The sequence below is a fragment of the Cetorhinus maximus genome, chromosome 9, assembly GCF_964194155.1.
Source record: "Cetorhinus maximus chromosome 9, sCetMax3.hap1.1, whole genome shotgun sequence".
NCBI classification, from domain to species: Eukaryota; Metazoa; Chordata; class Chondrichthyes; order Lamniformes; family Cetorhinidae; genus Cetorhinus; species Cetorhinus maximus.
This window is the reverse complement of record NC_135887.1, coordinates 82,963,790-82,981,389: the sequence shown is the minus strand read 5'-3', so window position 1 is coordinate 82,981,389 and position 17,600 is coordinate 82,963,790. Positions and strand designations below refer to the sequence as shown.

Here is a 17,600-nt window from a genome sequence, read left to right as displayed (position 1 = left end):
CCAACACAAATTTGCTAAGGTCAAATTGTATTTAACTACCTTGGTTGAGTTTTTTTGATGAGGTGACAGAGAAGGCTGAAGGGGGTTGTGCAGTTGATATGGTGTACATGCACTTTCAAAAGGCATTTGATTAAGTGCCAGATAACAGGTCTATCAGCAAAGTTGAAGCCCATGGAATAAAAGGGACAGTGGCAGCATGGATAAGAAGTTGGCTAAATGATAGGACCACTGCTTGTCTTGATCTATATTAAAAACCTAGACTTGGATGTGCAGGGCATGATCTCAAAATCTGTAGATGATACAAAACTTGGGAATATTGTGAAATGTGAGGAAGATGGTGTTAGACTTCAAGAGGACAATGACAGGCTGGTGGAATGAGTGAACAAGTGGCAGATGAAATTTAATGCAGAAAAGTGTGAAATGATGCATTTTTGTAGGAAGAATGAGGAGATGCAATATAAAATAAAGGATAAAATTCTAAAGGGGTGCAGGACCAGAGGACCTGGAGGTAAATATGCACAAATCATTGAGACTGGCAGAGCAGGGCTTTATAAATAGAGGCATAGCATACAAAAGTAAGGAATTTATAAAACACTGGCTTGGCCTCAACTAGGGTATTGTGTGTAATTCTGGTCACCACATTTAGGAAGGACATGAAGACATTAGAGAAGGTTGCAGAAAAAGATTGAAAATGGTTCCAGTGATAAAAGACTTCAGTTATGTGGATAGATTGGAGAAGCTGGGGCTGTTCTCCTTAGAGAATAGAAGGTTGAGAGGAGGGTTTGATAGAGGGCCTCAATCATGAGGAAGGGGGTTCTGGACTGAGTAGATCGGGAGAAACTGTTCCCATTGACGGAAGGGTGGAGAACCAGAGGACACCAGTTTACGGTGAATGGCAAAAGGACCAAAAGTGATATGAGGAAAAAATGTTTTGCACAGCAAATGGTTATGACCTGGAATGCATGATCTAAGAGTGCGATAGAGACAGATTCAATCGTGGCTTTCGAAAGAGAATTGGATAATTATCCGAAGAGAAATATTTGAAGGGCTGTGAGGAAAAGGGGGAGAGTGGGACTAACTAAGTGGTTCTTGCAGAGAGTTGGCATGGACACGATGTGCCAAATTACTTCCCTCTGTGCTGTAACTATTCTATGATTTTAAGATTCAGGTGATAAGGCAGTAGCAGGGCAGAAGGTGGGATTGGTTCAGCACAGAGTAACGGATCGTGGCTTGCATTCTAATGTCAGCTTTTCTACTGACAAAAATTACTTAAACTTTAAGTTATCAGTTCTTTCACACCATGGGACAGGAGCAAATTTAAAACCTGGACTTTTGAGCTCAGTGAACTTGAACCCCACAACAGATTTTGAACAAATAATTAATGGTGACAATCGGTTGGAGTACTGAGGGATTGCTGCATTGTCAGAGGTGCAGTCCTTCAGATGAGATTTTAAACTGATGCAAATTTTTCTTCCACACATTCCAATGATTCAGGTAGGCATAAAGACCCATGGCACTATTCAGAGAAGAGCTGGGAGAGCAGCCACCATTCATTTCTCAACCAATAGCACTAAAACAAGTGAACCGATTGTTCAGTTAACTGAACATTCATTTCATTTGCTGTTTGTGGGATCTCACTACATGCAAATTGGCTGCTATGCATATGTAACAGTGACTTCACTCCAAAGTAATTTAATGCCTTTGACGCCATGATCTTATTGAATGGCGGAACAGGCTCGACGGGCCGATTGGTCTACTCCTATTCCTAACTCGTATGTTCGTATGAGATATCCTGAGGATGTGATAAAGTGCAATTCAAATGCAAGTCGTTTTTGTTTCAAATTCTTTTCTTCCTTCCACAAGAACGTTTCAGCCTCCAATTTAAGGAATACCAGGAGAAGGACTGGACCCATGCCCCTGAGTTCATCACACCACTGAAGGACCACACAGTTCACCGTGGCAACGATTGCACTATGAGTTGCGCCATTACTGGCAATCCAAGGCCACACATCGCCTGGTATAAAGGCAAGATCCACATTTCCGAGAATCTCAAATATTGGTACACATCCTCGAATGGTGTCTGTACACTGACCATTCCCAGTGCAGAAATGAAGGATGCTGATGAATACATAATTGTGGCTGAAAACTCCCTGGGGAAGGTGAAGTGCTCCTGCAAGGTGACTGTGCTTGGTAAGTTACTACCAACAGTGATTAAAGATGGACATTCACCACCAGACCCCTCTTAAAAATCATGAGTCTTAGACCAGCACTGGGACTCCTAACAATTCAGTATAGTGCTGAACTGTACAGAGCAAAAAAATTCCAGGTCCCTGATCTGTGCTGAGTCAGCAGGTTCAGCAGTAGGAGCACTACTATTGGCCACAATTCCCCAGGGCAAGGGAGGAAAACATCCTCTAGGGTTCTCTATTCCTGGTCAGTATTCAGTGTACCCTGCTGAAAAATGCATATGAATAGATTTTGGATAAATACAAGATTAGGGGCTCAAATGTGATGCCTCCCACATATGAATGGCTTGTTAGTGTTTAATATTTAAGTTCACGTTGAAGAAAAGGTGAAGCTCCAGTGGATTGAGATCATCTAGAAAATATATCACAGCATGAGCCTATCATCTCCAGGAGAGAAGGGAAGAAAACTAGAAAGAAAAATATGTTTTCTTTCAACTTTTTGCTGAGATTGACTGAGTAACCTTAGTGGTTGTACCATCAGAGGCACAAACCATATATGCTAAAAGAGCCCCTTGCAAGTAGGTTGAAACACCCAGCAGTGGATACACTATTCCTTTATTGATTATGCTCCAATATTGCCTCACCCCTTTTCTTGTCAAACAGTTTCATAGAACTATAGAACCATAGAACACTACAGCACAGCAAACCGGCCATTCAGCCCTTCTAGTCTGTGCCGAAATATTATTCCGCTAATCCCATTGACCTGCACCCAGTCCATAACCCTCCAGACCTCTCCCATCCATGTATCTATCCAATTTATTCTTAAAACTTAAGAGTGAGCCCGCATTTATCACGTCAGATGGCAGCTCGTTCCACACTCTCACCACTCTCTGAGTGAAGAAGTTCCCCCTAATGTTCCCCCTAAACCTTTCCCCTTTCACCCTAAAGCCATGTCCTCTCGTGTTTGTCTCTCCTAACCTAAGTGGAAAGAGCCTACTCGCATTTACTCTGTCTATATCCCTCATAATTTTGTAAACTTCTATCAAATCTCCCCTCGTCCTTCTATGCTCCAAGGAATAAAGTCCTAACCTGTTTAATCTTTCCCTGTAACTCAACTCATTGAGACCCGGCAACATTCTAGTAAATCTTCTCTGCACTCTTTCAATCTTACTGATATCCTTCCTGTAGTTAGGTGACCAGAACTGCACACAATACTCCAAAGTTGGCCTCACCAATGTCTTATACAACCTCACCATAACATCCCAACTCCTAAACTCAATACTTTGATTTATGAAGGCCAGTATGCCAAAAGCTTTCTTTACAACCCTGTCTACCTGTGACGCCACTTTCAGGGAATTATGTATCTGAACTCCCAGATCCCTTTGTTCCTCTGCACTCCTCAGTGCCCTACCATTTACTGTGTATGTCTTAACTTGGTTTGTCCTTCCAAAATGCAACACCTCACACTTTTCTGCATTAAATTCCATCTGCCATTTTCTGGCCCATTTTTCCAGTTGGTCTAGATCCCTCTGCAAGCTTTGAAAGCCTTCCTTGCTGTCCACAATGCCTCCAATCTTAGTGTCATCAGCAAACTTGCTGATCAAATTTACCACATTATCATCCAAATCATTGATATAGACAACAAACAACAATGGTCCCAGCACAGATCCCTGAGGCAGACCACTAGTCACAGACCTCCAGTCTGAGAAGCAATCATCCACTACCACTCTGTCTTCTCCCACACAGCCAATTTCAAATCCAGTTTACAACCTCTCCATGGATACCAAGTGTCTGAACCTTCTGAACTAACCTCCCATGTGGGACTTGTCAAAGGCCTTACTAAAGTCCATGTAGACAACATCCACAGCCTTTCCTTCATCTACTTTCTTGGTAACCTCCTCGAAAAACTCTACAAGGTTTGTTAAACACGACCTACCACGCACAAAGCCATGCTGACTATCCTTAATCAGCCCTTGGCTGTCCAAATAATTGCACATCCGATCTCTCAGAACACCTTCCAATAATTTACCTACTACTGAAGTCAGGCTCACTGGCCTGTAATTACCTGGTTTATTTTTGGAGCCTTTTTTAAACAACGGAACAACATGAGCTACCCTCCAATCCTCCAGCACCTCACCCGTGGCTAAGGACATTTTAAATATTTCTGCCAGGGCCCCTGCAATTTCTACACTAGTCTCCCTCAAGGTCCAAGGGAATATCATGTCAGGCCCAGGGGATTTATCTACCTTTATTCGCTGTAAGGCAGCAAGCACCTCCACCTCTTTAATCTCTATTTGTTCCATGACACTACTGCTTGTTTCCCTTCCTTCCTTATACACTAATGGGACATTCATCTCATGTGGCCCTGAGTTCCCTGATTGGGAGTCTAGGTCAATCACAGCAAGACTGTCCACTCTTTTTTTGATTTGAACACTTCTGAAAATTCCAATAACCCACTCCCTTCAGTATTATGATACACGTTCTACAGAGTTAACAAATGTCCCGTGCTGCCTTTGGAAGCCTGATCTAACCCAACTCAAACCATCCCCTGTAATTGCTGTCTAGCATAATCTGCTAGAATATGTGGGCGTTGCTAGCAAAGCCACAATTATTGTCCATCCATAATTATCCTTAGAAGGTTGTGGCTTGAGCCAATGCAGTTCCTATGGTGATGGTGCTCTTATGATAGTGTTAAGTAGAGAATTTGAGGATATTGGCCTAGGAATAATGAAGTCTGAATAAGAGGTCAACTTGGAGGTGACAGTGTTCTTGCAACGTTGCTGCTATTGTCCTTTTCAATTATAGCGGTCTCGGGAAGGAAGCTGCTGTTGAAGTAAATTTGAGTTGCTGCCAAACATCCTGTAGATAGATAGATGTAAGGTGAATTTTCAGCAGCAAGGGCATCAATCAAGTGAACTACTCTGCCCTTGCTGTTGCCAAGATTCACAAGTGTTGTTGCAGCTGCACTCACCCAGGCAATGGCATGTATTCCACCACATTCCTGCTTTAAGCCTTCTGGATTGTTGGGCTTTGGGGGATCATGAGAAAATGGAGAACTACAGATCTGTTAGTTGGATGCCAATAGTAGGGAAAATGTTAGAATCTATTAAAAAGGATGTGATAACTGGAAACTTAAAATAATTATGATTGGGCAAAGTCAGTCTGAAATTTTGACAAATCCGTTGGAGATTTTTGAGGATGTCACTTGTAGCATAGATAAAGGAGTACCAGTGGATGTGGTGTATTTGGACTTTCAGAAGGCTTTTGATAAGGTCCCACTAGAGGTTGGTAAACAAAATTAGAGCACATGGAACGGGGGGCAATATACTTGTATGGATTGAGAATTGGTTAACAGAAGAAAATAGAGTAGGAATAAATGGATCATTCTCAGGATGGCAGGCTGTTACTAGTGGGGTACTGCAAGGATCAGTGCTAGGGCCACAGCTGTTCACAATCTATATAAATAATTTGGATGTGGGGACCAAATGTAATATTTTCAAATTTCTGAGACAATACTAGGAGGGAATGTTAAGTTGTGGATGATGCAAGGAGGCTTCAAGGGACTTGGACCGTCTAAGTGGGCAAAACATGGTAGATGAAATATGTGAATAAGTGTGAAGTTATCCACTTTGTAGAAAAAAACAGAAAGACAGAGTATTTCTTAAAAGGTGAGAGGTTGGGAAGTGTTGATGTCCAAAGGGACCTGGGTGTCCTTGTTCACAAGTCACTGAAAGCTAGCATGCAGGTGCAGCAAGCAATTCGGAAGGCAAATGGTATGTGGCCTTCATTGCAAGGGGATTTGGGTACAGGAGTAAATTGCTGCAATTGTATAGAGCCTTGGTGACATTGCACCAGGAGTATTGTGTACAGTTTTGCCTCCTTATCTAAGAAAGGATATATTTTCCATTGAGGGAGTGCATCAGAGGTTCACCAGACTAATCCCTGGGGTGGCTGGATTGTCTTTTGAGGAAAATTGAGGAAACTGGGCCTGTATTCTCTGAAGTTTCAAAAAATGAGAGGTGATCAACATCCTGGGGTTTACCGTTGACCAGAAACTGAGCTGGACTATCCATATAAATACTGTGGCTACAAGAGCATGACAGCGTACTCCCCAAAGCCTGTACACCATCTGCAAGGCACAAGTCAGGAGTGTAATGGAATACTCTCCACTTGCCTGGATGAGCGCAGCTCCAACAACACTCAAGAAGCTTGACACCATCCAGGACAAAGCAGTCCACTTGATTGGCACCCCTTCCACAAACCTTCACTCCCTCTACCACCCACGAACAGTAGCAGTGGTGTATACCATCGACAAGGTGCACTACAGGAACTCACCAAGGCTCCTTAGGCAGCACCTTCCAAACCCACGACTGCTACCATCTAGAAGGACGAGGGCAGCAGACACATGGGAACACCACCACCTGGAAGTTGCCCAAGCCACTCCCCATCCTGACTTGGATCTATATCACTGTTCCTTCACAGTCGCTGGGTCAAAATCCTGGAACTCCATAGTGACACGGTAGGTCACACAAGTGCTGCAGCAGTAAAAGAAGGCAGCTCACCACCACCACCTCAAGGGAAATTAGGGACAGGCAATAAATGCTGGCCTAGGCAGTGACGCCCACATCTCGTAAATGAATTTTTAATAACTCATTGAAACTTGCAAAATTCTTACAGAGCATGACAGAGTAGATGTAGATAGGATGTTTCCCCTTGCTGATGAGTCTAGAACCAGGGAACACAGTTTCGGAATAAGGGACAGGCCATTTAAGACTGAGATGAGGAGGAATTTCTTCACTCAGAGAATGGCAAATCTTTGGAATTCTCTACTGCAGAGGGCTGTGGAAGCTCAATCGTTGAGCATGTTCAAGACAAAAATTGATAGATTTCTGGATACTAATGACATCAAGGGATATGGGGATAGCACAGGAAAGTGGCATTGAGATAGATGATCAGCCATGATCTAATGGAATGGCAGAGCAGGCTCAATGAGCAAATTGGCCTACTCCTGCTCCTATTTGAGGGAGCCACTGATCCCAGAATACTCAGCCTCTGCCCTGCTCTTCTTGTATTGTATTGATATAGCTGCTCCAAATGATTATAGTCAAAGATAACTTCCAATATGTTGATGTTGGAGAGCCCAGTGATGGTGCTATTGAAAGTCAGGGAGAAATCCTAGTTTTATTTTCTTATTGGAGATTGTCATTTTCTGGTAGTTATGTGGTACAAATGTTACCTACCCCTGCAGTCCATGCTTGGATTTTATTCAGATCCTGCCAAGGGCTGCTTCATTATTGGGGAATTGAGTGGAGCTGAACACTGGAGTTTTCAGTGAATAGCCCTGCTCCTGATCTTATGGCAGAGGGAAGGCCATTGATTAAAACAGCTGAAGATGTTTGGACACATCCTTGAGGAAGTTCTGTTGTGATTCTTGAAGTGGTGAAAATTGACCTTGTTCAACCACAATCATGAAGGAAGTAATTACATAAGTTTCCCTATCATATATTTTCAAGATTCCTGCCCACCCTCACTCATCCATACCAAAACTGAACTCACCCTATTGTGCTCTCCTACTGTGATTAAACCCAAGCTTCTGAATTTGAAGTCAGCTTTGAATCTGGGTGAGGCACAGACAGATACAGTCAGATTGGGCAGCAGAAATTGTGGTTACATATGTTGAGGGGCATTAGCAGCTTTTTAACAAATCCCACGTAGTTGCTGAAATTCTCTTTCTGTGCCTACCATCACATTGCAACCAGGCACCCTCTTTCTCTAGAGGCCTGAACCCCTCTCTCCTCCCATATCTACAAGGGCATATCAGATCCCATCTGATGAGAACCAAATAAGGAGTTTGAGGAGAGATTGGCATGGATAAGATGCAATGATGCATCCAAGGACGTGAGCAGGGTGGTAATTGGAGTTGGTAGCTAGGTGATGAGTAAGTTTTTTTAGCAAGGGATAATACTTGGTTTTGCGGGGGCGAGGAAGATCACAAAGGATTGATAAGTATTTACGGCACAGAAGCAGGCCATTTAGCCCCATGGATCCAAGCCAATGATTATGTTCCTTCTCCTGCCTTCCTCATCTAACCCCATCAACAGACCCTTTTATTCCTTTCCTCCTAATGTGCCTAAATATATCTATGCTATTCGCCTCAACTCCTTGTGGTAGTGAGTTCTGTATTCTAACCAGTCTCTGGGTAAAGAGGTTTCTCCTGGAGTCCTCTTTGGATTAAGCGACTAACTTTTATTTATGACCCCAAGTTCTGATCTCACCTACAAGTGGTAACATCTTCACTATGTTTATCCAATCAAACCCTTTCATAATCTTAAAAGCCTATACCAAGTCACTCCTGAGTCTTCTCTTTTTTAGAAAAAAAGCTCCAACCTGTTCAATCTTTCTTGTTAGATATAATCTTTCAGTTCTGGTATATGTACAAGCATACATACGAACATACGAATTAGGAGCAGGAGTCGGCCACTTGGCCCCTCGAGCCTGCTCCACCATTCAATAAGATCATAGTTGATCTGAATGTAGCCTCAACCCCACGTTCCTGCCTATCCTGATAACCTTTCACCCCCTTTTAATAAAGAATCTATCTAGCTCCGCCTTAATAATATTCAAATACTCTGCTTTCACCACCTTTTGAGGAAGAGAGTTCCAAAGACACTCAACCCTCAGAAAAAATTTCTCATCTGTCTTAAATGAGCGACCCCTTACTTTTAAACAGTGACCCCTAATTCTAGATTCTCCCACAAGAAGAAATATCCTCTCCACATCCACCCTGCCAAGACCCTTCAGGATCTTAAAGGTTTCAAAGAAGTCGCCTCTTACTCTTCTAAATTCCAGTGGATACAAACCTAAGCCGTCCATCCTTTCTTCATGAGAAAACCCACCCATTCCTGGTAATAACCTATTAAACTTTCTCTAAACTGCATTTACATTTTTCTTTAATTAAGGAGACCAGTACTGTGCACATCACTCCAGATGTGGTCTCACCAATGCCCTGTACAACTGAAGCATAACCTCCCTACTTTTGTAAACAATCCCCCTCAATAAATGATAACATTCTATTAGCTTTCCTGATTACCTGCATTCTAACTTTTTGTGATTCATAAACTCGGACACCCAGATCCCTCTGAATCTGAGCTCCTCAATTTTTCACCACTTAGATAATAAGCTTCTCTTTTACTCTTCCTGCCAAATGAACCATTTCACATTTGTCAGATCTTTGCCCACTCACTTAACCTATCTGTGTCACTCTGTAGCCTCCTTATGTTCTCTTCACAATTTACTTTCCTACCTATCTTTGTATCATCAGCAAATTTAGCAACTATTTCTTCGGTCTGTTCATCCAAGTCATTTATATAAATTATAAAAAGTTGAGACCCCAGCACTGATCTCTGTGGCACATCACTCATCACATCCTACAAACCAGAAAAATGACCCAATGATGCCAACTCCCTGCTTGCTGTTAGCTAGCCAATCTTCTATCCCTGCCAAGATGTTGCCCCCTACACCATGAGCTTTTATTTTCTGCAATAACCTTTGATGTGGCACTTTATCAAATGCCTTCTGGAAATCTAAGTACAATACATACACATGTGACTCCTTCAAATAACTCCAATATATTGGTTAACCATGATTTCCCTTTTTCAAAACCGTGTTGACTCTGCCTGATTGCCTTGAATTTCTCCAAGTGCCCTGCTATAACATCTTTAATAATAGCTTCTAACGTTTTTCCTATGGCAGATGTTAGGCTAACTGGCCTATACTTTCATGCTTTCTGTCACCCTTGCTTTTTGAATAAAGGAGTTATGTTTTCCAATATCTAGTTATATCTTCCAATCTAATGGAACATTCTCTGAATCTAGGGAATTTTTGAAAATGAAAACTAGTGCATCAGCTATCTCGCTAGCCACTTCTTTCAAGACCTCAGGGTGAAGACCATCTGGACCTGGAGATTTGTCGGCCCACAGACCAAACAATTTGCTCAATTGGTCACTTCCTTGGTGATTGTAACTTTCCCCAGGTTCCTCCCTCCTTCCATTTCTTGATTTACAGCTATTTCCGGGATGTTACTTATGTCCTCTATAGTGAAGACCAAAGCAAAATACCTGTTTAATTCATCCACCATCTCCCTACTTTCCATTACCAATTCCCGGACGCACTCTCTATAGGACCAACGCTCACTTTGTTCATTCGTTTTCATATTTAAATATCTATAGAAACTCTTCTCCGTCTTTATATTACAAGCTAGCTTTTTCTCATGCTCTAATTTTTCTCTCCTTATTAATCTTTTTGTCATTCTTTACAGTTCTTTATATTCTTTCCAATCTTTTGACCTGCCACCTGTCTTTGCGTAATTATATGCTTTTTCTTTAAGTTTGATACTGTCTTTAACTTATTTAGTTAACCATAGATGGTGGACCCTCGCCTTGGGAATTTTCTTTCTGATTGGAATTATATGTTCTGTGTATTCTGAAACATCCCTTTAAATGCCTGCTGCTGAACTTCTATTGACATATCCCTTAGCCTCATTTGCCAGTTCACCTTAGCTAGCTCTGCTTCCATGCCCTCATAATTGTCCTTATTTCAGTTTAAAATACTAGTCTTGGATGCACTCGTTTCTCCCTCAATGAATGTAAATTTCGATCATATTAAGATCGCTGCTTCCTAGGGTTGTCTTCACTGAGGTTATCAATTGATCCTATCTTGTTGCTCAATACCAGGTTTAGTATAGCCTGCTCTCTGGTTGACTCCAGAATGTGCTATTCTAAGAAACCATCCCGAAAACATTCTATGAACTCTTCATCTATGCTACTTTTGCCCATCTGATTTTCCCATTCTACATGTAGATTAAAATCCCCCATGGTTATTGTTGTACCTTTCTGGCAAGCTTCCATTATCTCTTCTTCTATATTCTCTCCTACTGTGTAGTTACAATTAGTGGGCCTGTACAACGTTCCCACAAATGAATTCTTACCTTTGTCATTCCTCACCTCAACCCTAACTGCATTTACACCCTGGTTTCCTGAACTTGGGTCATCCCTCTCTAGTGTGTTAATACCATCACTAATTAACAGAGCCACCCCTCCACCTTTTCCTAACTTCCTGTCCTTTCCAAATGTCACATACCCTTCAATATCCAAATCCCAATCTATGTCACCCTGTAGCCATGTCTCTGTAATGGCTATCAGATTGTACTTACTTATTTCTATTTGTGCTATCAGTTCATCTGATTTGTTTCAAATGCTATGTGCATTTAGATACAGAGCCTTTAGCTTTGTCCTTTTATTATTTTTGTACTGTCTAGCCTTACCTGCTTATTTACTCTTAGATTTGTACTCTCTGTCCCTTCCTTTCACAGTCTATTTATCATTTCCCATATTAATACCTGTCTCTTGCCTTGTCTCTACTCTCTGGTTTATCACATCTTTCCAAACTTGATCCCTTGCTCCCACTATTCAGTTTAAAACCCTCTCTACTTCCCTAGTTAGGTGGCTCGCAAGGACACCAGCCCCAGCACAGTTCAGGTGTAGACCATCCCAACGGTACAGATCCCACTTTCCTCAATACTGGTACCAGTGCCCCACAAACCGGAACCCACTTCTCCCACACCAGTCTTTGAGCCAAGCATTCATTTCTCTAATCTTATTTGTACTATGCCAATTTGCACGTGGCTCAGTTAATAATCCAGAAATTATTACCTTTGAGGTTCTGCTTCTTAATTTGGTGCCTAGATTGTCATACTGACTATACAGAGCTTCCCTCCTCATCCTGCTTATGTTGTTGGTACCTACATGGACCACGACTACTGGACCCTTCCCCTCCCACTGCAAGTTCCTCTCCAGCTCTGAGCAGATGTCCCAAACCCTGGCCGGGCAGGTAACAAAGCCGCCTGGACTCTCGCTCTTTGCCACAGAGAACAGTGTCAATCCCCTTTAATATTCTGTGCCCTACTACCACTACATTCCTTTTTGCTCCCCCAACTTGGATGGCATCATGCACCATGGTGTCATGGTCAGTTTGCTCATCCACCCTGCAGCCCCCATTCTCATCCAAACAAGCTGAGAGAACCTCAAATCTATTGGACATTTGCAGAGGCTCACACTCCTGCCCTCTGGGTCCCCTTAACCTGCCTCACTCGCAGTCACACCCTCCTGTCTCTGGCCACTGACCAAATCAGAAGGCCCTATCCTAAGTAGTGTGACTGCCTCCTGGTATAAAGCATCCAGGTAACTTTTCCCCCTCCCTGATGTGTTGCAGAGTCTGCAGCTCAGTCTCCAGCTCAATGACTCTGAGCCAAAGTCCCTCAAGCCGCAAACACTTAACTGCAGACATGTTTGCTCTGGATCACAATGTTATCCAGGATTCCCACATGCCACAGCCTTGACACATCACCTGTCCTGACACCCTTAATGTGTTTTAAATAATTAATTATAACAATCACTTACTTATGTTGCTTTATTTTAACTTTACCACCAAATTATGTACTATTTTAAACCTTAGGGATAAAATAGAACTTACCAACTTACCAGATACCAGGAATCATTCTAGTCAATCTTTTTTGCACCTTTTCCACCTTTTGTATGTCCTTTCCATAATCCAAAACATTGTCTGAGAAAAGAGAACCATTGCTAACCATCAGTGAATATGAGAGCTTGAAGAGAAATTGGTTCAGCAGGGCCTCATTGAAAATTGAATAGTGAAGATAAATTGAATAGTGAAGATAAATCCCACTTAATCACTTCAAAACTAGCCAGGAAAGTTGGAACAGAACATAAATTGAATTGAAGAGAAATTTAGAAAAATAGCAGGAAAGACTTCAGTTAAAGAGTAATGAATCTTTGAAATAACCTCACAAACAAGTAAATAGAAACAAAAACTTTGGGATTCTTCAAAATACATTTAATGTCCATAACCAGAGAATTATTGGACTAGAGCAAGGATGTCCAACCTTTTTGCATAAGGGGTCACATTCTATTTTTTTTCTCTCTCAAGGGTGCTATGAGCAAATTTGGGAAAGATAAGGCATTGGAAATTTATCTCACTATTAATCAAAATAACAAAAAAATGTGCATTTCTGTGAACAAACTTCAAACTAGAAGACTAATTTATTGGCTTAATTTCTCATCACTATATTGATTTAGTGAGATATCTGGTATTGTTTTTGGTTGCATAGATAGTCAATGTCTGCCCCCACACTTGATGTAGTGATATGGAGTATTCCAGATGTCTGTCTGTCAGGAGTGATCTCACTTATGTTTTGATGTTTTTTAATTCTTGAAAAAAGCTGTTAGCAGTAATATGTACTGACAAACAGCAAAATTTATTGAAGAGTGTGTTTTAATAGATTTGGAATTCCCACAAATAAAAACATTGAAGACAATTCCCACACTCTGCCTCTTCTGGGTTAGAGTAAGATTGTCTTTGAGTGGGAAGTAAACTTCTAGGATTCTAGTTTTAGATACAGATTCTGCATTGTGAAGCCCGGTCCCAAACGGAGATCTGGCACCAACATTAACACTGAAGTTCAGTCCTGATTTCAATCCCCCAGCCTGTAGCAAGGGGAACAATTTGCATCTGTCTCCTTTTTTTAAAAAAAATGTGCTGACCACATCTAGTTTTTGATATATTTTTTTAATTTAATGACATTCTTGGCAATATCACACTCTCTCACCCTGCAGTCTTAAAATTTCAGAAACCAAGCATCTTCTCACCGGTGATATGTCTTCAGACTCTGAAATATGACTTGTTCCTCAACCCAATGTGTGAAAGATTAACCTCTCCTTCCCCCGCTGTGTTTCGAGGTCCTGCACCCACCTGTGCCTGGCCTCACCTGTGCTCTGCATGATCCAAACAGCTAGCAGAAGGGACCATAGACTGATGTATTTGAGTGTAAGCATGGTTGCTGCAACTCCCAAATCTCAGAACTGTGCTGTGTCTTTGCTCATATTATTGCCAGTTACACAAAGGAGAAAAAGTTGCCGAGTAACCGAGCAAGTCCCAGTCACTTTTCAAGCTGTACCACCTCTGATCCACATCCCTCACCCTTGTCTCTGAAAGGCTGGTGGGCTAGATAGAAACTTTTGGCGGGCCGGACTCTGGCCCATGGGCTGTATGTTGGACAACACTGAATGAGAGGGATGAGCTTCTCTGAGCTCAATGGCCTTTTTAGTCCATGACTTCTCAATTTTTATTAACACGAAACAGAGTACAATGATTTGACAGAAAGTGAAAGAATGGGTGAATCAAAGGAAAAGAAAGAGAATAGAGCGAAGCAGCAACAGAGAGAAAAAGAGGAAAATTAATCAGACAGAGGAAGATAAAAAGATAATGAACAAAGAATTAAATTCTGACTCTGCTATTTTACAGAGAAAGGCGTTACCATCATACAGAATACTATTGGAGAAAGTCCACGTAGGAGTAAGCACATCATGTGAATGCAGGCTGGGCCTCAGTGAAGACTGGTGTGGATTGAGACTAGCCATTTGCTGCCATTATGAAGATTGAGCTTACTATCAGAGAAGCAATTTTTGTTGGGCATAATGAATTGGGTGAATGTATATCATTTCCAAACTGTCTGCCAATTGCCTTTTAGTGTCCTTGAATCACTTCCAGAGCCAGAGACAAGACTGTGCTTAACATCCATGTCCATATTTAACCTCTGATTTTCTGAAGGAGCTAAGGCTTGAGACAGTGATGATTGAAAAGCCACATGCTAGTTATGGGGGTAATTTTTATTATACACTGTAGTTTGATCTGAGGTGCCACCTAGTTCTAAAATGAAAACACAATTTAGTAGCTAGTTCTAGCTTGTATGTAAAATTGAGATGATTGCAGGAAAAATCGTTAATTCTTCAAATCATCATCTACCTTGAATATTACATCTCTTCACCACAATTGGTGAGAGCTCGCTTTTTATCCCTGTTCTGCGTTGATTTCTGGGAAGGATGATATAATTTACTCCAGTGCACTATAAAACTTCATGAATCAAATACATATTAAAAATTGGATAAATAACTCTTGTTTTTGAGCAATAATTATCCACAGTTTCGTTGGAATGCTGGAGGGCACAAATAACATAAAAATTTCATGCTTTCCAGAAAGATTTGGATGATGGAAAACCATTGTCTTCACCAGTGGGGATTGGAAGACATAGTTGCAAGGTTTTTAAAATCTGTTTAAAATTTAAAAAAAGAAACACTGTTAAAATCCTACTGTGAGAAATTCCAACAACATTGGAAATTAATTACGGTATTCAGTGAATCTATGGAAAGCTATTGCTTACTGGACAAGAAGTTATCATTCAACCAATGTTTCAATTAATATTAATTGTTGCATTTCTGGCCGCTGTTTGTTTCCTGTAGCATCTGAATTAATTGGCATCAGATAAGCAGACTTCTTCCAGAGAGCGCAGCCATAGCCTGCTACATTGTTCTTCTGCAAACCAGTCTGTAGGAAATTTGAAGTGTACTTTTGTTAGTGTCCTTCTGTAGGAAGACATAGTTGCTGTGCTGATGGCAACTATTTAAGTCTGTTTGAACCATAGGTAGAAAGAGCATTTAATTGTTTTTGCTTTCCCAGTAATACTCGTGCTTCAGTCAAGTGCTTATGTTTGAGTTAGACAATAAATGAAAAGAAAAACAAAGTTTGTCTAGTCACTACAGTGTTGACCCCCGCCCACCACCCTCCCATCCTTTTTCTAAAAGTTTAGGAAAGTATAATTGGAAATTTAAGGAACTGTTGAACTTTAGAATCTGACCTTGTAGTGGGCAATTGTCTTGATCCTGATTTAAGGCCTATTTTCTTTTGGAGGTCCTTCAAAGTGGAGTATTGGGTGATAAAACAAAGGGCAGAACTTTTAGCTTCAGCAGTAGTCTACAACAAGGGTTGGTGGGTTGGATGCACATTGTACACCTGCGTGTTTTTTTTTTGTTGTTTCCATTATTATCATGGTGGGATGTATAACAGGCAGACAATCTACTGCTCCTTGTTTAACAAACTTATGCCAATGTTAAAAATTTGCAATTAATTGATTGACGGTACAGAAACGAGGAAATTTTGACATCTATTTTCATGAACAGAGTCTCTATTATAGGATTGGCAATGAGTTATCATGGAGGAGGGGGACGTCAGAGCAATATAGAGAGCAAATGATGTTGGAACCCTCTCACTATTCTTCGCATTGTCTCCATGTGGCCCCTTACTCAAATTTCCCACCATATCCTTCCACCTACGAAAGATGATGAACACAGCAAATAAATCCATTTCAGATGAGGTATCTTCATGTGGTGCACCTTTGCTGATGCTGAAGAGGCCAATCCTTGAAAGGCAGGTTCTGCCACACATGAAGCTACCAAGTAACATTGTGGGTTGTTGTTTTCAACATTGGCATCTGTTGCTAAGCTGCTGTAGTGACTCATCAACGTGGTGGTGCATGCCAGCCCACAGGAGGCGTCGCCATTTTCCTCTGTCAGCTAGTGACTCCTAGGTGCAATAATCAATGTCTAGGGCCTTCAGGTCAGGCTTGCAACATCCTTAAAGCAGCGCTTATGTCGTTATCCTGATCATCTGGCTCCATACAGAAAGTCCTTGGGTTTTCAGCCATCTTCCATCTTGTGGACATACTCCAATTAAAATTTCTTTATTCTTTACTATTCTATGAACATCCTGATTTAGACAGACTGGTACGTAGTCTCTGAAATTCTGTCAAGATACCCAGGGACATTAATGGGATATGGTACTGACAGTGTCGCTATGCATTTTTCCCTATGACAGGCTGTGCTTTTCCCTGTAGATTTGCAATCATAAGGCAACAATTTCAGATAACTGTTGGTCATTGAATCTGGAAAACAGATCTGATTTAATGAAAATGAAAAATAAATCATTGCTTTCCCTTAACTCTTGAGTATTTATTTGTGTCTATCTCCACTGTGGCTGAATCCATCTTTAGTAAAGTTCCAACATTGTCTGTAAAATTTCTCATATGCTGCACTTCATCTCTGTGACTGGTCAAGATACTTGCTGCTACTGATTTGATCTGAGACATTTAAATCCCACCCAGAGAGGAGCGATTTTCATCTATTCTAATCAAGAGAAATAGTCAATCAAACATCAGGGATTCAGTAGATTAGAAGCTTGAACCACCAAACTACTTTCTCGAACTTTACATTTTTTTTAAAGCGAGAAACCAGGATTAATTATTAATTTCTCTCCAGAAGGATTAATTAGCATTGCCCTTAGTATTGGATATCACGAGAATGAAAAGAGGAATGAAATTGAGACAGATAAGGAGGTGGTGTTTAGATGATACCAAGGATATTTTTAAAAGCTTGTAGATTTAAGAGAAAATAAAGGAGCTCCATTGTTTTGAGAGAAAGTTAAGTTGGATTAAAAAACCATGATCAG

At 41.2% G+C, this 17,600-nt stretch overlaps 1 protein-coding gene across 1 annotated transcript in view; it reads left to right on the top strand.

The window, feature by feature from the left end:
• LOC144684760 (immunoglobulin superfamily member 22-like) overlaps positions 1-15,818 on the top strand; it is a 137,578-nt gene extending 121,760 nt beyond the window's left edge. Inside the window, exons 23-24 of the mRNA XM_078548947.1 lie at positions 1,864-2,190; positions 14,565-15,818. Coding sequence (XP_078405073.1) covers positions 1,864-2,190; positions 14,565-14,632 — 395 coding nt within the window. The 3' untranslated portion in view covers positions 14,633-15,818. The remainder of the gene's footprint in view (positions 1-1,863; positions 2,191-14,564) is intronic.
• Positions 15,819-17,600: the final 1,782 nt, after the last annotated feature.